The sequence below is a fragment of the Olea europaea genome, chromosome 16, assembly GCF_002742605.1.
Source record: "Olea europaea var. sylvestris chromosome 16, O_europaea_v1, whole genome shotgun sequence".
In the NCBI taxonomy this organism is placed as follows: Eukaryota; Viridiplantae; Streptophyta; class Magnoliopsida; order Lamiales; family Oleaceae; genus Olea; species Olea europaea.
The window spans coordinates 19,026,517-19,046,938 of record NC_036252.1 but is presented as its reverse complement, the minus strand read 5'-3'; the positions used below and the strand labels follow the sequence as shown (position 1 = coordinate 19,046,938).

At 35.1% G+C, this 20,422-nt stretch overlaps 2 protein-coding genes across 2 annotated transcripts; one reads left to right on the top strand and one right to left on the bottom strand.

Moving 5' to 3' along the window:
* Nucleotides 1–7,526: 7,526 nt before the first annotated feature.
* LOC111412874 (glutathione S-transferase-like) lies at nucleotides 7,527–8,633 on the bottom strand. Its single transcript, XM_023043745.1, has 3 exons — nucleotides 8,444–8,633; nucleotides 8,300–8,348; nucleotides 7,527–8,115 (listed from the first exon to the last, which is right to left on the bottom strand). Exons 1-3 carry the CDS (start codon nucleotides 8,588–8,590, stop codon nucleotides 7,667–7,669), a joined length of 645 nt encoding a protein of 214 aa, XP_022899513.1. The 5' UTR covers nucleotides 8,591–8,633; the 3' UTR covers nucleotides 7,527–7,666.
* A 3,563-nt stretch (nucleotides 8,634–12,196) lies between these two features.
* LOC111412400 (glutathione S-transferase-like) lies at nucleotides 12,197–13,984 on the top strand. Its single transcript, XM_023043323.1, has 3 exons — nucleotides 12,197–12,417; nucleotides 12,513–12,561; nucleotides 13,351–13,984. Exons 1-3 carry the CDS (start codon nucleotides 12,271–12,273, stop codon nucleotides 13,794–13,796), a joined length of 642 nt encoding a protein of 213 aa, XP_022899091.1. The 5' UTR covers nucleotides 12,197–12,270; the 3' UTR covers nucleotides 13,797–13,984.
* The last annotated feature ends 6,438 nt before the right edge of the window (nucleotides 13,985–20,422 follow it).

Here is a 20,422-nt window from a genome sequence, read left to right as displayed (position 1 = left end):
CTTTGGATCAACAAATCATTTTAGTTGTTCCACATAGACTTCTTCTTGAAGAAGTCCATTCAAGAAGGTACTCTTAACGTCCATTTGATGTAGCTTGAATCCTAAGGTACAGGCAATAGCAAGCAGAATCCGAATAGACTCAAGTCGTGCAACAGGGGCAAAAGTATCATCAAAATCAATTCCCTCAACTTGAATATAACTCTGAGCAACTAATCTGGCCTTATTCCTAGTTATAGTACCTTGGTCATCTGTCTTGTTCTTAAAGATCCACTTAGTACCAATAACGTTACAATTCTCAGGTCTGGGTACTAAGATCCACACATTGTTTCTAGCAAATTGATTGAGTTCCTCATGCATTGCATTCACCCAACACTCATCACTAAGGGTCTCTTCGACTTTCTTAGGCTCTACCTGTGAAACATAACTAGTATGTGCTAGATTGTTCAGTACTCTCTGACGAAGCCTCATACCTTCATCCAGATCCCCAATGATATTATTCTTAGGATGATTAGACTTGACCCTAGTTGATGGTTCCTTAGGGATTGTGTCTTGATCTTGTGGATGTGTTTCCTTGTCAGGAGTTTCAGGAATTTTAAGAGATGATTCAGGCACAACCGGTTCAGTAGGATCACTAGACCTTATAAGATTACCATTTCTATCATAATTTTCAACATTCTCCCCCTCACTCACACCATCATCTATCACAACATTGACTGACTCCATCACAGTATGAGTACGTGAGTTATATACTCAAAATGCTTGACTATTTCTAGAATACCCTAAGAAGATTCCTTCGTCACTCTTAGATTCAAACTTACTCAAGTTCTCTCTATCACGCAAAATGTAGCACTTACTCCCAAACACACGAAAGTATTTAACAGTAGGCTTTTTACCCTTTAGAATCTCATATGGAGTCTGATCGGTTTTGGGTCTAAGGTAGACTCTATTGATTATGTGGCATGCAGTATTAACAGCTTCTCCCCAAAAATGTAAGGCTAGCCCCTTGTCATGAAGCATGGCTTTAGCCATGTCCTGGAGAATACGATTCTTCCTTTCAAGCACCCCATTTTGTTGAGGAGTGATAGGGGAAGATAACTCATGTAGTATCTCTTCATCCATGCAGAAGCTCTCAAGATTGAAATTTTCAAACTCTTTTCCATGATCACTTCGCATTCTGGACACTTTGTGATTGAGTTCATTACTAAGCCGTTTACACAAAGATTTTATAAGGTCACATGCATCAGATTTTTCCCTAAGCAATTCTACCCATGTGAACCTCGAGAAATCATCTACCACAACCAAAATATACTGCTTACATCCTAGACTCTCAGTCCTAGATGGTCCCATTAAATCCATGTGTATCAATTCTAGGGGTCTTTTGGTCAAAATTTTAGAAGTCTTTTTATGGATTCCTTTAATTTGTTTACCCAGTTGACATGGTCCACATACAACATTTTCACTAGGACCTCTTTTAGGCAAACCATCTACCAACTCCTTTTTAACCAGTTGTACTAGACTCTTATAGTTTAAATGACCCAATCTTTTATGCCAGAGTTCACTCACATCAATTCTTGCACTCCTACACACATAGTTAGAATTAGGTAGGACTCCATAACAGTTATCAGACGTTCTAACCCTTTCAAGGACCACCCCACCGAATGAATCATATACGGTACATCTCTTTTCCACAAAGCTAACCTCAAAATCAGCATTACAAATCTGACTAATACTTAACAAGTTCGACTTTAAACCTTCCACATAAAGCACATTTGAGATCACAGGTAATCCATATATTTGTACAGTACATTTGCCAAGAATAGGTGCAGAGCCCCCATCTCCAAAGGTAACCATACCCCCATTGCATTCATCAAGAGTAGTGAATAAAGCCTTGTTACCACACATATGCCTAGAACAAGCACTATCAAGGTACCACATATTGAAATCTTGGGCTTTTAATGCAACATGAGCAACATAGCAATTTACCTGACCTGAAAGTCCAGCTAGATCCTCCTTTTTAACCTAAACTTTCTTAGATGACGTGGTGCTCCTAGTCAGCCTAGTAAGCATCTTAGTCAAATGACTTACCTGATTAGTCAGAAAACTGACCTGACTTGGAATATTCTGATTTCTACGCTCATTGCCTAACTTATAACATCTAGGCCTAGTGTGTCCTAGAGTTCCATAGTGGTGACAGGAGGGAATGAACCTAGGCTCAAAGGTACGTGTCTGTGGGTGTTTGGGCATAAAATTTCTAAGTGATTGATGACTTTGTTCCCTCGAAACATTCTTACCCTTATTTGGACTGTTGACAGCGTTAGACTTCCTAGAGACAGAAATGAATACAGTTTTAGATGGACCAGCACCATGTGTATTACCCTCAACATATCCTAGACCTTTCCTATCTCCCGTAGGCTTATTCATTCCCAAAATATCATCCAATTTCTTAGTTCCACTTATGAAAGTTTGAAGATGAGCATTAGATTTCTCCAATTCACTGTTTAATGTCTTAACCTTGTCTTCCAACTTCTCATTGACACATTTTAACTCACTAACACTCTTAAGTGAATTCTGGAGATTACTAGCATATCTCTCTTTTTCTCTTTCAAGTTCATCAACCTTTTTGAGTAGGGCTTTATTGATCTTTTTGATTTTAAGACTCTCCTTGAACAAGAGTTGATAGGCCTCATGTATGTCTATGTCATCCTCATCCTCATTACTAGAATTATTGTTGTGAAGTTCTTCCTCAACCTTGTCACTCTCCTTATCAAATTCACTCTTAATAGTCGACACAAATGTCATATAGTTTCCTTCATCTTCACTACTAGATGACTCCTGCCTATCACTGGTCTCAAACTCGTTATCAGTAAGTGAAACAACTAAGGCCTTACCCTGCCCTTTTCTTTGATTCTTCTTATAACTAGGCAACTCATTCCTATAGTGACCTATACCTTGACATTCATGGCACCTAACCCAACGTGGTTTATCACTAGAACTTTTATTGTTAAACCTTTCAATTTTTTCTTTTGAGAATCTGCTAGGGACTCTACTTTTTCTATCCTGAGGCTTTCTCCTATTCTTGAGAGCCTTTTGAAATTTCTTCACAAAGTAAGCAATTTCATCGTCCCTCAGAGACTCAGTATTGAAGATTCATCCTCTTTGATGGATTTTAAAGCAATGGACTTTCCTTTCTTAGGTTGTGTGATAGTGAGTTCATAAGTTTGCAAGGATCCTACAAGTTCTTCAATTTTAACTTCATCTAGATCCTTACTTTCTTCAATGGCAGTAACTTTATGCCTAAATCTCTCGGGCAAGGACCTAAGTACTTTTCTAACAATTTTAGACTCGGGAATTTTCTCGCCTAAATTGAAACTAGAATTAACAATATCATTCAATTTTGCATAAAATTCATCAAAAGTTTCGTCATCTTTCATCCTCACTTCTTCAAACCTAGAAGCTAGCATTTGTAATTTCGAGTTCTTTACCGTTTTAGTTCCCTCATGTGTAGTTTCAAGAATATCCCACACCTCTTTAGCAGTTTCGCACATTGACACTCTCCTAAACTCTTCGGGAGACATGGACATAAATAAGGCATGAAGTCCCTTGCTATTCCAATTACACTCAGCTATCTCATCCTTAGTCCACAGTGATATATCAGTAAGGTTAACGGTTCCTGATACGATAGTGGAGGGAGGTTTCCAGCCATTTTGCACACTCAACCAAACATGCTGATCTAAGGACTTAAGAAACGCACGCATTCTAACCTTCCAGTAAGCATAAGTACTTCCGTCAAAGTACGGAGGTACAGAAAGTGATTGACTCATCTAGACAACTATGGGTCAGGACTCGAGATTTGGCTCTAATACCACTTGAAAAGACTATAGTTCGACCCAACCAACACCTAGAGGGGGGGTGAATAGGTGTCTATGCAGAATTTAACAATTTAATTAAGTTATGCAACAAGTCACATAAATTAAACTTTATCCAGATTCATTCACATGATTTAACTACCTATGTTGAATTGTCGGTTGAATTGAAATTGACAGAAAGCAATAAATAACACAAAAATTGTTGACGGAGAAAACCCAACTAGGTAAAAACTCCGGGCACAAGCCAGTAGGGATTCACTATAGAAGACTCCAACTTACAGTATGCCAGACATGACTGTATCTAACAACACTCTGACCTCCTTACTGTATCAACCAAAGCTCTCCTGGATTCTGCAGATCTGTGCTAAAATCCTAGCCTTGTATTTCTTCTATTTCCCGTGAATCAACAAGAACTCCAGTTCTTCAATCAACCTCCTTCCCAGATCTTCAATCAACTGATCTTCTGGAAGTAATGAGGATTTTTTATAGGTGTTTTGTTTGAAAAGGTGTTTGATGCTCTTTCTTCTTCAATGAATCATATGGTGAAGAGTTTTGCAATTGATCCTTTGGTAGAGAGGAAAATATTGTGCTATGTGTTTTGCCAAAGGTTATTAATGAAAAGCGAAATTTTTGTTTATATAGTAGGTCGTTTTTGGTAGTATGGAGCGTTTAAAATTCACGAAGAAGGAAAATTACCAAACGCCAGATGACACTGTCGCTCGAGCGAAGTGCCAACGAAACTCTAGCGACGCACTCTCGCTCGAGCGAAGTGGTGGCGAAACTCCAGCGACGCAGGTTCTGTTATTTAGGCTCGAACAAGGTCAGGGCGAAACTCTAGCACCAATCTTGCGCCGTTTTCATCTTCAAAGCATCCAACTTTACCCTAAACCTATACATTAATTATTGCAAAATTGCAACACAAGTCCCTGAACTTTTAGACATTGATAAATTGGTCCTTGACTTTATAAACTCGACAAATTAGTCCTTTTGGTCACAGATTTCCAATTACAACATTTTCCTAACACTTTTTAAATCTTGGAATCTGAAATTAGTATAAAAATAACAACCCTTTTTTTCTTTTAAATATTCAGATTAGATTAAAATTTTCTCAATTTTTTTTTTTTTTTAACTTTGTAGTTATCTTTGTGTTTTATCGCAAGTTCTAAAATTTATTGGAAACAAATGATTTAATGTAAATAACTTAGATTTGTTAAATAATGAAACTAAAACAAAGGGTTAAAATGAATGTTACTGTGCATTAACGGAGTTAAATTCAGCAACGTGCTATCTAACGATTAAGCTTAGTTGGACCATTTATTGGATTCATAATTTTATGAAATTTTTACAATATCTTTTGAACTCATTCAAGCACAACATAGTAAAATCTCATAATTTTCTAATACCATTTATCCACTCAAACATGTGGAAAAAAATGTTCTTGGGTACACTGAACACAGTACACAAAAAATGGCATAACTTATCTTATCGACCTTCAATTGACTTGATTCCAAAGCCAACAGACACATGACTCATAGAGCTATCAAACCTTACTAATTTTATCCAAAACTTCAAAGAATTCTGTCCAGGATGATGTTACAAATTTCCAGTAGTAAGCTAAAAAATTTTGTTTACAAGTCTAACGTTCATCTTAACTTTTTTAATTGTATGCATACTTAAAACAATTAACAATTTAAAAGTTCACATCAAGAAAAAGAGCTAAAAAATCTTAAAGAAAGATAAACTAACATATTTTAAAAATTAAACATAAGTTGCATAACTAGTCAGAACTAGAAACTCTTCAGATATGACTAATTATACAAATGAAATACCTTTCTCCCTTCGAATCCTCCGCAATCCATGTAAATCCCACTTACTCGACCATCCTCTAATCTAAAAAATTTGTTAACATAGAAGGAGTGAACTTTACGCTCAATAGGACTAATATCACATGGTGCACACTTTTGATATAAACATATATACATATATACGAAGTGATAGGAAAGAATTTAATATTTCACGTAGAATTTAACATTTCACATGGTGCACACTTTTGGTCATAAATATTAACACATACAAAGTGATAGAAAAGAATTTGATACTTCACGTAGATGAATATAGATAAATTCATGATTCCAAAGAATCCCTTGGGGTAGTAGAAACCGGTTATGACCATACATATACTTCTTTGTTCACAACTTCAAAAATTCTAAAACACATCATATATATATATATAATGAACAAAAAGGGTAAATATTTAGCGCCATCTATCTTGATTTTCTTGAAATATAAAAGAAAAAAATATGTAAAAAGCCTTTCTCTTTCACACCCTTGCTATTTCTTTAAGTTTAGTTTAACATAAAGTATATTTTTGAGAGAAAATTACAGATTCGAATTTGAAGAGAGTTGTAGTGAAAAGTGACTTTCCTTTTCTTATAACCTCCTTTTTTAGTGTAACATTAAATGGGAGAGTTGTATTATCATTAACCTTGTTAAATTGAATCTTTAACTAGGAATTTAAAGAGTTTAAAGCTCATAAAAATTAATTCTTATAAAAACATTTACATAATGAAAAATAGAAGAAAATAAACTATTCATATGATTTGTAACCTATCTCTATGATGCCCACTACTAAAACAATTATTCCATCAAGTTAACTTGATATAATTGTTCTTGATATGTAGAATGAGAGTTTTTAACTCAAAAATAATTTTACAAAAAATATTTTATAAAATTATCTACATGATGATTCAAACCTAGGTTGTCTATGTAAAATACAATGCAAATGACCATTACAGCAACCCAATTATTCATTGAATTTTTGTAATCAAATTTACTTAAACTTTTTATCTTAAACTTTTAGGTTTTAAATAACTTATGGCGTGGGCTTTCATAACCTTAAAGGGGCCGAGTCTCCATAGTTCGTTTATTAAATGGGCTACATCAACCAATTTAAAAATATAAAATTCAAGAACTTACAATTTAGTTTAAAAAGGGTATAAAAATGGAGTAAACTGAAATTGGTAGCAAAATTGATGCATAAAATCCAGTAATGGCCGCACAACAAGATTTTAAATATAGGGTGAAAAAAGGAATTAGACATAAAACTCCAAAAACCATAAAAACCTAATAGTGTTGGCGTTTTCTTCATCCACGGTCGAGTCTCTAATGGTGGTGACGTTTTTTCACCTATGGTTTGAGTCTCTAATGGTGGTGGTGCTTTTTATAATTGAGGGATTTTTGACAAAATGACCTTCTTCTTCAACAATGAGGGTTAGTGTTTTGTTATTTCAGAAAATGACTTCTTTTCATCAAGTTAGGGCATTTTTTTAGCATATTAATTATAAATTAAATTAAAAGTTTTAATTAAAAAAAATATGAATTAAGTGTATTATTCAATTTTATTGCTATAGGGTGCACTGGGAATAATTTCCCCATAATTTATAAATAATGCCATCAATCATTGTACATTATGTTTGACATCGTCCTTGGTGTCAAACTCTGAGTGGTGTAAAAATTATTTCTTAAACTGTTCAATTGTGTGTTGACACATAACAGAATGTAAAATTTGTTATACAATATGGTGTGCACCAAGCAAGGTTGATAATTTATGGATCCACACAGTACACAAATGCCATATTTACTAGAAATGTACACTAGACAGTGTAGAACAACATTAAAAATAAAAAGGTTAAATCGTATCTGTCGTATTGGTGTATTGGCCAGTCGGAAAGTCACAAATTGTTTCTATTTTTTCTCACTAAACATTAAAGAACGAAAAACCGGAAAGGTAGATACAAGTTTCATCGATGCTTCATCATGGCAACAACCTTCTGCCAGGCTGGCCTGGCAAGAATATCAGCACACCAGGTGTTGACATGAGGGCGTTCATCGAACAGGGCTTTAATTTTTGTGCCCATCATGTAGTTGACAATAGGTAAATGATGCAAATCAGCCAAAGTGAAGAAATCTCCTCCCAAGTACTTGGATTGTGCCAGCCGGGCTTCATAGACGTCAAGAACCTCAGACAATTTCTCTTCCTGATGTGCCACGATAGCTTCATCCGTAGGCAAGCTGAGCATAGGCTTTATTACGAGCTCGTAGCAAAGCTTGGATGCTTGAGGCTCACATCTTTGGGCTTCAACTTGTGTCCATACCGAAATAATTGCCATCTTGTTTGAATCATGGGTAATCAGTGGGGTTCCTTTGTCAGCATATTTATGTGCAAGGTACTGAGTGATTGCCCTTGATTCTGCAATTCAAGATTTCATCTGTTAAGGGGAAACTTCTGAACGTAAGGATGTCCAAAGATGTGCGGAACAAGACTAAAACCCTAAGTTTGACTGTATAATAATAATTACTTTCTAAATGAGTAGATTTGTTTACTTAAAAGTAAAAGATAAGTAATTGATTTACTTTTGAGGAAATTGATTTACCAAAAAGCTTCAAATCTCCATCTTCAAAGAATGGTACTTGAGCAAAGGGCTACATGAATCAGAAAGAATATTTGAGTAAACAGAAAATTGAAGAAAAATAAGAAGAAGAACGTACGGCAGATGAATTCATATATATATTCTTACATTTAGTGAAACAAAAGGCTCTGTCTTGTGCTGTCCAGTTGCTAAATCAACAAAGACAAACTCGTAGTCAAGTCCTTTCTCTGCTAGGGTTGCAAGAACTCTCTGTGTTGATCCAGAAATAGGGTGTCCATGGACCTTGATTGCCATCACTACTGCAGAATGCTGAACAGCACGAGAAGAAAATATATACTTTTAGAATAATGATCTGTTGAATACGGATGATGATTATTCTGTCAGGGATTACTTAAAATATTAGGGTTCATTGACTTTTAACAGCTTTTTTTTTCATCTAATAAATTTTACTTGTCCATCTGTTCATATTAGTTCATGGGTCGCTTTATTTATCGCTCTAATCATCTCATATAAAAATTAATTAGTGTCTAGTATTTGGAAGTGGTGGAAGTAAAGATGAATAATCTTAAATTGTTTTTTCTAACCTGTACTTCAATTTTTAGGCCTTCTTTTTTATTTTTTTTTCTTAGGTGGATACATTTCATTTTCATTTTCAAAATTTTCTATTTACTTTATTTATTAAACTAAATTTAAGGGCTTTTTAGTTTTTATAATAAAAATGCTGACTTTCTAATGGTCAAACAAACAGAACTGTCTAAATTGACTATTTGCACAGTCCATTGGTAAGTTAGGGAGTTTTGGACCAAAATTTGAATGCGGAACCTAGTTAAGAATTAAATGCGTCAATTTCCCTTCTATTTGTATTATGCAGCCGGCCCAGGAAAAAGATGAAAAAAATTGTTATACCAAATAGTTCTGAGCCATTTTTACATTTCTTTGTCAAATTTGTTTATAGTGGAAATAAGTGTTTTCAATATCCCAATTCATATTTAAACCCTCTTTTGAAATTTTATTATAAACAATATTTTTGTAATCTTTAATTTCGTTTTTAATCTAGGATTAGAGTTTTATTCCTATTAAAACTACTTTCTAAATTTTCTACATATAAATAGATTTATTTTCATTGTAAAACATTACCTTATATTATTTTTAGAATTTCTAATAGAGAGACAATTTATTTTCTTCATATTGTTCTTCATTGAACAATTGAAACTTATCAAGAATTACAATCTTGTGGCGTTCTACAATTCGGGTGCGGGGCTTAATCGTGTAATCAAAGGGTCCTTCAAGCTTTGATTTTGTTGGGTTTTTTGCTTCATTGAATCAGGTTCAAACTCCCAAATTTTTTAATTGGCTCTTTTGGGATTCTAACAATCAAGTTGTGAGTTTTTTAGTCAACGCTGCTACGAGTTTCGCATCATATTCACTTGACGGGATTGAATTTTCTCCCACCCTGAAAGAGTTGATGAGGACATCCACCTATTTTATTTTAATTTTATTTGGACTCTTATTTATTTTGTTTATTTTAGTTGAACTATTAGTTAGTGGACTTGGCCCTTTCTCTTTAGAGTTGTGCTTTGTTATTTAAACCTAGTGTGCAATTTAATTAAGACGGTTTAATGATTACGATGAATTGAGATTGGTTGTGGAGTTTCCTTCCTCTCCCTTCCTCTTTCCTTCTAAATTTCTGTTTTTTCTCCGATTTCTCTCCCCTTCTCTTTGGTTTCCCCCCTCTTTCTTGTTGTTTTCTTCTCTATATATATATATATATATATTACTTACAAGTAAACTAAATAACTTAATTAGCAAATTACTTGCGCTCATAGCATCAGGAAAAAAAGTAAAGCTCCAACCTTGAATAAAATAAAGGATTATTATATTCACTCTATAATTTTTACTTGTAGCACTACATTAATTAGCACATTTTGTCTTTAGAATAATTTTATCAAAATATTCTATTTGTGTGCTTAGAAATGAGGAAAAATATTGTCCTATTTTTACATTTATTTATTTTTAAATATGACGGACAAATTATATGTCATTTTAAGCCTTTAGATGAGCCTTTTGGACAAAGTTGTTATAAGAGAAGATGTGCTAATTAGTGGAATGTTGCATAAAAAAAGCTAGGAACATACAAGCTAAAATGAGAAAAAATCGAGAACTTTAAGTGTAATTATAATATGGCACAATTAAAATATTTCAATAATATCGAAATTTTTGAAAGAATAGCAAAATTTACTGAAGTAACCATGGAGGTCATGGATTAATTTGCTCGGCCTTTAGTTAAAAAAAAAAAAAATGGAGAGAGTTTCTCATGAAAATTGTGGAGAATATTATAACAATTATTAAATATTTGGAGTTCGATGAACTCACATGTATAAAGATTTCTATGTGAGATCCTATTAAGTTGTGGATCCAAGGTTGGATCTAAGTATATACAATGACCAGTCAATATTTATTCAAGATAAAAATTGGTTATGTTTGTTCTTCCACCCTATTTATTATTAACTCTCTAAAAGTCATGTTTAAATTATTGATACTCACAACAAACCTTATTAATTTTAGTCTAATCATATTTCTTTTCATCTACATAAAGTATGTCGCAAATACTTAAATCGTTAAGTCTGCACAAAATATGTTTTACCTTCACAAGTCATTGAGTATATGCAAAATGTCACAACTGCTTAAGTTATCTTTTCTAGATGTTATCCTATGTACGTTAGTATTATTATGTTAGGAACTGCAGGAAGGCGGGCTCGTCTATCACATTTATTGAATAGGTTTGTGCCCCGTTTTCCTAAGGCCAATTATAGTAGAAAAGAATACGAATTTCGAAGTAATTTTATACCTAATTGCAATATTCATGTGTAAATAAATTTTAGTGTACAATTTTATTAAAATATTGATTCCCCAAATCTTACCTTCTTCCTCTCCTTATTCTTATTGCATTTCATCTTTGCTATTTTATCCATGTAGTGATGGACTGTTTTCGGTAACTAGCAAAATTTATGTATTGTGGAGTCTCAATTTATTATGAAACAACTCGCAAAGTTGAATTTATACATCCTTTTCCCATCTGCCCAACTTTCCACTCCGTCCATCCCCAACATGTGGTTTTCCTTGAATTTAGCAGTCTGACAATTTGTAGGTAGGTGAAGCTTAAAATATTAGGATGATGCCCAGCCACTGGGATGTTGATTGCACTATTGAATACAGAGAAAATTAATAACAAGTAATTTATGAATATATCGAATTGAGCTATTCGCGTTAACAAATATCCTCAAGATACGATACTTCATACAAAATTAATACATCACAATGCTAATTTTAATTGATAAACAAGAATTAACCGTACTCCTCGAATACATAATAAAAAACAAGCATAATTGAAAACAATGTAGAATTTTAGCTAAATAAATTTTACCACATTATTTATCTCATGACTTAGATGATTAATAATTCTCATTATCATGTTAAATAATGAAGGATCCACCCTACTTATTCTTATAAAGTTGACCAAAAATTCGTTTAAAAAATCCAGTCTTAAAACGTGTAATATTCCAAGAAGTTTCTCCATATACAGATCATGCTGAATCAAATATAAATCTTGAAAGGCTCAAAAAACTATTTGGCTGGCAACCTATTTTATCTTTTCCCTGTCTAAGTCAACTTGTGAACTAGTATGAATGAACAGAAAGATTCCATTAACCAAACCAAACTGGGAGCTTTCACATGTGAATTTGACCCGATTGGGAAATATTATAAACGAAATAATATCGTGCACCAAATACGTACTCAACATGTAAAAAAAGAAAAACTGTTAAAAACAGTAAATCATTCCTGAGCGGGGAAAAAAACACTCAGCACTTTATTATTTATAAATACCCCCTGCATATCATCATCCATGTTCATCAAATCATTATTCTAAAAGTAAACCTTTCTCTTGTTATTCTTGTATTGAGCATCTTGCAGTAATGGCAATCAAGGTTCATGGACTCCCTTTTTCGATAGCCACACAAAGAGTTCTTGTAACTTTAGCAGAGAAAGAACTTGATTATGAGTTTGTGTATATTGATTTAGCAACTGGCCAGCAGAAGACAGAGGATTTTGTTAAACTCCATGTAAGCATAACATTGTTAACACATCCAGTATTTTTCTTTAACTACTTTTTCAATTTTCTGATTCCACTGAAATGATTGTTTTCTGATTTGTTTAGCCATTCGGTCAAGTACCAGTCCTTGAAGATGGAGACTTGACACTCTTTGGTAAATCTCGCTCTCCACATATAGAATTTTTTTCATTTTCATTGACTTTTTGAACACTAAATTATATGGTAAATGTATTTTCTTATTATGAGCTTAAACTTTAGATGAATTGATACAATATTACATCAAAGTTAGAAAAGTAAAAAATACTGACTCTGGCCATTACCCATTTATAAAAATTGTATATATGTTAATCCTTGACGTAAAAAATGAATCTGATATGAAGGTTGTGTTGACAAAAGACAATGAACTGGAGATGCAAGTGAGGATTGTGTTAAAGATATAAACTAAATAAATAAATGTTTCCTAACTGTCTAACAAGTGATGCTTTTAGACCTGCAAGTTCAACATAGATTAGTGCAAAAAATGGTGTTAGATTTAGAGTGTTTTAGGCTTAGCGTAAATGCTAGTTTACTGTCCAAAGAACTTCTTTTCTAACATTTAAGCTAATCCAAACATGCTTTTAGTTTTTCTATTACTTGTCAATAAATTGCTTTGAACCTCTGATAAAGGCCTACATATGGAAGATTAAATTTACTTAGCCTTTGTTTGGTAGGATTTGCCGAAGTTGAAAAGATGTGGTTCCCATAAAATTTGTGTTTGAAATTAATCGCTGACTTAAATTAAAATTTAGATTTTAATCCGCACCAAACTGAGGCTAAACAAGACGTGTCTCTTTTATAGCTTAAACTTTTGGGCCATTTTATTCAACCAGATCCTGACAACGTGATCTATAGATATGTTTATGTTCAAAAGTTTTTTGTTAAAATATGAAACATTATGGTGCAGAATCAAGGGCAATAGCTCAATACATTGCTCACACATATGCTGATAAGGGAAACCCGCTGATAACCTCCAATCCAAAGAAAATGGCAATCCTTTCAGTATGGACAGAGGTTGAAGCTCAGAGATTTGATCCTCAAGCCTACAAACTTGCCTACGAGCTAGTAATAAAGCCCATACTCGGCCGTACAACCGACGAAGCCATTGTCACGGAGCACGAAGGCAAACTTGCCGAAGTTCTCGACGTCTACGAAGCGCACCTCACGCAATCCAAGTATTTGGGAGGAGATTCATTCACATTGGCTGATTTGCATCACTTGCCAGTTATTAACTACCTGATGGGCTCTAAAATTAAAGCACTTTTCGATGCACGCCCTCATGTGAGTGCTTGGTGTGCTGATATTCTGGCCAGGCCCGCTTGGCAGAAGATTATTGCATTGATGAAGCATTGAAGGATTCTGATTGCTAGCCACTCATGATGATGCTGGAATTTGTTTGCGTTTCGTGTCTCTTGGTTTTGGATGTTTGAATGTTTGATGAGAAAAAAAGGGAACACTTTGTGTACTGTGATGGCCAACTCTTTTTTTCTTGTCCATTCTTAAATGAATAAAGATTGAATTGGAATTTCTACGTTCATTCATATACGTGAATTATTTTAGAGATTTATCATTTTGTATTCGATTAGGGATGTTAAAATGAGAGTTTGTCCTGAAAAGTTCGGACTGGCTAATGAGGTGGATTGATCTATGGCTGACGGATCCTGGACGTTGGCCTTCATTACGAATTCTAGGGTTTTTTTCAATTTTTTTATACTTCCAATTTTTGTTAGATCCTTATAAGAAAACAACCAATTAGATCCATGCTTGGTGAGTGGTCTAGGCAGCGCCATTTTATGTAGTGTTGAGTACTGCTTGTCACACACACTTTGATACATTTACACTTAAGTAACTTATCAAAAGTGAAAAGTTTGAAATGTGGATATTAATGTTATTATTTAGCAAAAGAAAGAAAAAGGCAACATCAATATTATAGTTTAAATCCTTCATTTATAGTCTTTTTCCTCTTTACTTTTTTTAGTTAAGATCCCTATACGAATAGTACATATCTTTTTCTTACTTCATTTAATAGACAGGCTCCCGTGAAAATTAGCGTGACCGTATTAATTAGTGAAGAATCTATTAAAAAATAAGTCGAACGATAATAACCTCTGCAAAGACTACTTTACCAAATGATTGAAAATTTAAAACCACGTGATAACAAAAACCATATAAGGAAACACAAACCCTTAATTTGGATGTGGATAGAGGTGTCAACGAGTCGAGTTGAGTCGAGCCGGCTCAATTTTCTGTAATTTTTTTTCGTTGCCTATTTGACAGCTGTCTCAACAGGCAGCTCGAGCCTTTGAGCCTCTAGTCAAGTTGGCTTGGGTTTTTTCGGGTTAAGTCAAAGGGGCCGAGTCGACAAACCCGATTGCCATCTCTAGATGTGGTTGTAGAATCCACACTATTTCTATTGGGCCCCTCTGCATTTTTATGATAATTTATTCAACATTTCAAAAATCACTTTGGATATTGACTGAAAACGTAAAGTGCAAAAGTAAAATTGGTGGTTAAATAAAATTTGAACAAATTATTTTGTTTTCCCTTTTTAAAAATTGAATTGGTACAAGTGACTGATTGTTGGATATGAAGCTCACAAACATGACTTAAACATGGACAAAGTAGTTGAGCTGTGACTTAATCTCGTTAAATTCATTATGGAAAAGATGAAATTCAGAAGAAAAGAGTCGAAAAAGGACCAAAACGGAACAAAGCGATAGTTCGGGGACCAAATGTGCAAATATTGAAAAGTTGAGCTAAAGTGCAGAACAAGAATGAAAATATGCCAAGTATGAGATTGAGGGCGATACAAGACGATCGGAGGAAGAAAGAAGTAATATTGGACTGAATTGAAGAAAAGTGAAAGATGAAGGACTAAATTGTAATTAATCAAAAGATGAGCCGAGCAAACGATCAAGGAATTGATTGACTCAAACGTCAATTAGGAGTCAATATTTGATGATGGAATAAAGGAAAGAAAGAAAAAAGATCAAGAAAAGAGAAAACAAAACTCAGGGACTAAAACAGCAAGGTTGAAAGTTACAACCATGCGGGCGCACAGAACTGTGCCATGCGGCCGCACATATGGTTGCAGGGATTTCATTGAGGCAGTTCACTTGAACCATGCGGTCGCATGGCTATAAAGACCAACAAAAATTCTGAACTTGCGTTTTTAATTGAAACTCTTTCGAGCCTCCATGAGGACATGATATAAAAGCCAAAATTCATCAGAAATAGGGTAGAACGTCCAGGGAAGAAGAAAATTACAACTTTTGGAGGCAAGAAATACGATCTTGAAGCCAATTCCACAAGAATTCAAGTGGGTTTTCAAGGCTTTATTCAAGATTTCAAGAAATTTTCATACGGGTGATATTCTTTCAATTTATTAATTTTATTTTTTTATTCTATAATAATGAATATTCTAGGCTAGGTTTTCAATTCACTAGGTGATCGATGGACCATTGTTTGTTATTTTAATTCCATATTTCATGAATTCAATATAAAAACTCGTTTGGATAATTTAATTGGTTTATATGCATTGATTTTCTTCCGCAATTAGTGGCCAATGATTGTGTGAGTGTTGATGACTTATTTCTTATATTCGAGAGAAGTAAAATAGGTTCGATAAGGTGTAAATCAACATAGGGTCCGATAGAGGATAGAGATATACCCCTATGCTTTATGCAATTCTCTAATTGTTCACAAAACCACATGCATTCTTGTATATTTGCATCATCCATAGAGATATAGGCTGGTGGTGTGCAAGAATAGGTCTAATATATATCGAGAGAATATGTTGAATAGATTTAGAAACATTGAATTGACAAATTTCCATCAGGTCATTGATTTTATGAAATTAGGGTTTTTATAACTTCAATTGGGGATTCGTGATCCTAGTGACTTTATTTTGATTCATTTTCATAAATTAGCTTTTGAATTTGCATAATTTCATTTACTTGAGTGTTTAAATCGTTTAATTAGAGAAATTTCAAGATTATGGTTTCTAATTGAGAAATTAGGGTTTTTAATTGAAATTAGGCCTTTTTGCATTTGGACCATATTTTCACTCAATTAGATTAAGTTAAGGCCAGATTATATAGAATTGAACTACTCAATATCTGTGGGACGATATTCAGACTTTTAAAAATCTACTTTATTACTTGTTACGATCCGTACACTTGCGGTAGTTTTAAATCGAAAGAATTATTTCGTGAACAAGTTTTTGGCGCCGTTGCCGGGGAGTGAGTATTCGTTTAATTTTATTCAATTTAGCACTAATTCGAACTTTTTATTTTTAATTTTATTTTAGTTCATTTTATTTTATTGCTTATTTAGTTTTATTACATAAGTGCATATTTTAGTTATTTAAGTGTTTAAATTGAATTCTCTTGCAGAAGTGCATGCCAAGATCTGCTGAAGGAGATCTACTCCTAGTCGATCCAGAGATCGAACGAAGCTTAAGAAGAAGGCGAGAGAAAACAGAGCAGCAAGAAATCAGATGGAGAATGTACAACACAATCCTGTTGTACAAGTCAATGAAAGAGGGGAAGAAGATGAAGGAAACATGCTCGTTGGAGAGTTCATGACCCCTCAAATCATTCAAAGCCAGTCCAGCATTGTATATCCACCGTTCGGGTAACCAAATTTCCAATTGAAGACAAATGTGATACAACTGTTCCAGAACGGACATCAGTTTTATGGAAGAATTGAAGAGAATCCGCACATGCATGTCTAGCATTTCTCAGAGATAGCCAGCACTTCAGATATCAAGGAATCTCTGACGACGCCATAAGATTAAGACTGTTTCCACATACTTTGTGGGACAAGGCGATTGAATGGCTCGATTCTCAGTCGATAGCCAGCATTACTACCTGGAATGACCTAGCTCAGAAGTTCTGTACTAAGTTCTTCCCACCGGCCAAGATAGCAAAGCTAAAGCACGACATATCTATCTTCAGGCAAGGTGAATCTGAGAATTTTGATGAGGCTTGGAACAGATTCAAAAATCTACTAAGGAAGTGTCCACACCACGGGATTAGCAAGGGACTTCAGGTCCAATATTTCTATGTAGTGCTACTTCCAGCTTTCAAAAGCATGGTCGACTCTTCAGCTAATGGGTCATTGTCCACGAAAACAATTGATGAAGCGTTGAAGTTATATGAGACAATGGCTACGACTTCAGCAATGTGGACCATGAAACGAGCAGTACCAAAGAAGACACCAGGAGTTTATGAAGTGGATGTATATTCAGCGTTATCCGCTAAAATTGATTCCTTATTTCACAAGGTGGAAAACATTACCCAGTCAGCTAACGCAGCGCAGACAAAGAAGGCAAATTGTGAGAAATGTGGAGCTGAGCATGTGACAGCAAAATGTCCAATTTTGGCACAAGGAAAAGAGCAAGCAGATTTTGCTCAATGGGGACAACGCCAGCAGAATAACACATATGGAGAGACCTTCAACCCAAGCTGGAAAAAGCACCCCAACTTTTCTTGGAGCAACCAAAATCAGAATAGGCCACAGGGACAATATCAACAGCAAGAGAAGAAGCCTCAATTGGAAGAAATGTTCGACAAATTCATGGAACAGACCAACCAATATATGGAGGCGAACAACCAATTCATGAAGAAGACAGAAGCCACTCTTCAGGACCAGAATGCAGCCATCAAGAATTTGGAAACTTAGATGGGACAGATGGTAGTTGCATTAACAGGTAGAGCACCAGGCAGCTTGCCAAGTAACACAGAAGTCAATCTGAAAGAGCATGCAAAGGCTATAACAACGAGAAGTGGAGTGGAATTACCTGAGAGATAAGTGAATAATCTCGTGGCAAACAGAGAAGAGATGTCTCCTGAAGTAGAAGAGATTTTGGAGCAAGAAGAGCAAACAAAAGAGCCAACACCGAGAGCAAATAAAGGAAACTCAAGGGATAAAGAGACTGTAACTGTGAACCCATATGAGCCACCCATACCGTTTCCACAGAGGCTGAAGAAGCAAAAGATGGAGTAGCAATACAAGAAGTTTCTCGAAGTCTTCAAGAAGCTCCATATCAACATCTCATTCGCTGAAGTACTGGTTCATATGCCTAGCTATGCAAAATTCCTGAAAGATATCCTATCAAACAAAAGGAAGCTAGGAGATCACGAGATAGTTATGCTAACAGAGGAGTGCAGTGCCAGGATTCAGAGAAAGCTCCCGCCAAAATTGAAAGATCTAGGGAGTTTCACTGTCCCTTGTACCATTGGTGAAGTTTATTTTGATAAAGTTTTATGTGATCTTAGTGCAAGTATTAACTTAATGCCATTGTCTGTTTTCAGGAAATTAGGATTGGGAGAAGCTAAAGCTACCACGATGACCTTACAGCTGGCTGACAGATCATTGACACATCCACGAGGAATAATTCAAGACGTATTGGTTAAGTGGAGAAGTTCATATTCCCAATAGATTTTCTGATTCTGGATATGGAAGAAGATAAAGATGTTCCTTTAATACTGGGCAGAGCATTCTTGGCCATGGGCAAAGCTTTGATCGACGTTCAGAATGGGTAGTTGATACTGAGATTGGGAGAAGAACAGGTTTCATTCAATGTCTTCAAGGCTATGAAACTGCGAATAGAGACTGACAGATGTTTCAGGGTTGACATGATTGATAAAATGATTGAAGAGTCGTTTACACTGTAAAATCCATCAGATGCATTGGAAGCCTGCATTGCACATTCTCAATCCACAAAATCTGATTCTGTGGACATAGAAATGTGTGCAAGATTTTTGGAGTCCAACCCACCTTACACGCAGAAATGATACTTTGAGGAGCTTGGGACATGGCCTGAGAAATCACAGCCATCTATTTTGAAGTCACCAAAGTTGGAACTTAAGCAGCTGTCCCCACACTTAAGATATGCATATTTGGGGAAGTCTAATACACTTCCAGTGATAATTTCAAACATGGTTAGTGAAGTGGAGGAGGAAAAACTGCTTAGGGTGCTTAGAGATAACAAGCAATTGGGTGGACCATAGCAAATATTAAAGGGATCAGCCCTTCCTTATATATGCATAAAATTCTCATGGAGGAGAATTTTCTACCAACAGTTGAAAGTCAGAGGAGGCTAAACCCAAACATGAAGGAGGTGGTAAGAGCTGAGGTGATCAAACTTCTGGATGCTGGAATAATCTACGCGATATCAGATAGTAAATGGACTAGTTCAGTGCAAGTTGTGCCCAAGAAAGGAGAAATTACAATGGTTCAGAATGAAAAGAATGAGTTGATTCCGACAAGGACGGTAACAGGGTGGAGAGTTTGCATTGATTACCGCAAACTAAATACCGCTACAAGGAAAGATCACTTCTCTCTTTCGTTTATAGATCAGATGTTGGAGAGATTGGCAGGCCATTCTCACTACTATTTTCTGGATCGGTATTCGGGTTATAATCAGATACCAGTGACACCGGATGATCAGGAGAAGACCACCTTCACATGCCCCTATGGTACCTTTGCATACCGAAGAATGTCATTTGGACTTTCCAACGCTCCTACCACATTTCAGCGATGCATGATGGCAATTTTCTCAGAAATGGTGGAGAAATTCATTGAAATCTTTATGGATGACTTCTTGATCTTTGGGACCTCATTTGATGAGTGTTTGGATCACTTGAACTTGGTTTTGCAAAGATGCAGAGAAACGAACTTAGTATTGAACTGGGAGAAATGTCATTTCATGGTTCAAGAGGGAATAGTCTTGGGACATAGAGTATCGGCAAAGGGAATAGAGGTGGATAAGGTGAAAATTCAGGTTATTGAGAAACTACCACCACCTACATCAGTAAAAGGAGTTCGAAGCTTCCTTGGGCATGCAGGATTTTACAGGAGGTTTATAAAGGACTTCTCCAAAATCACCAAGCCTCTGTGCAACTTGCTAATGAAAGAGGTATCTTTTGAATTTAATGAGGAATGTTTGATAGCGTTTAATACTTTGAAGCAAA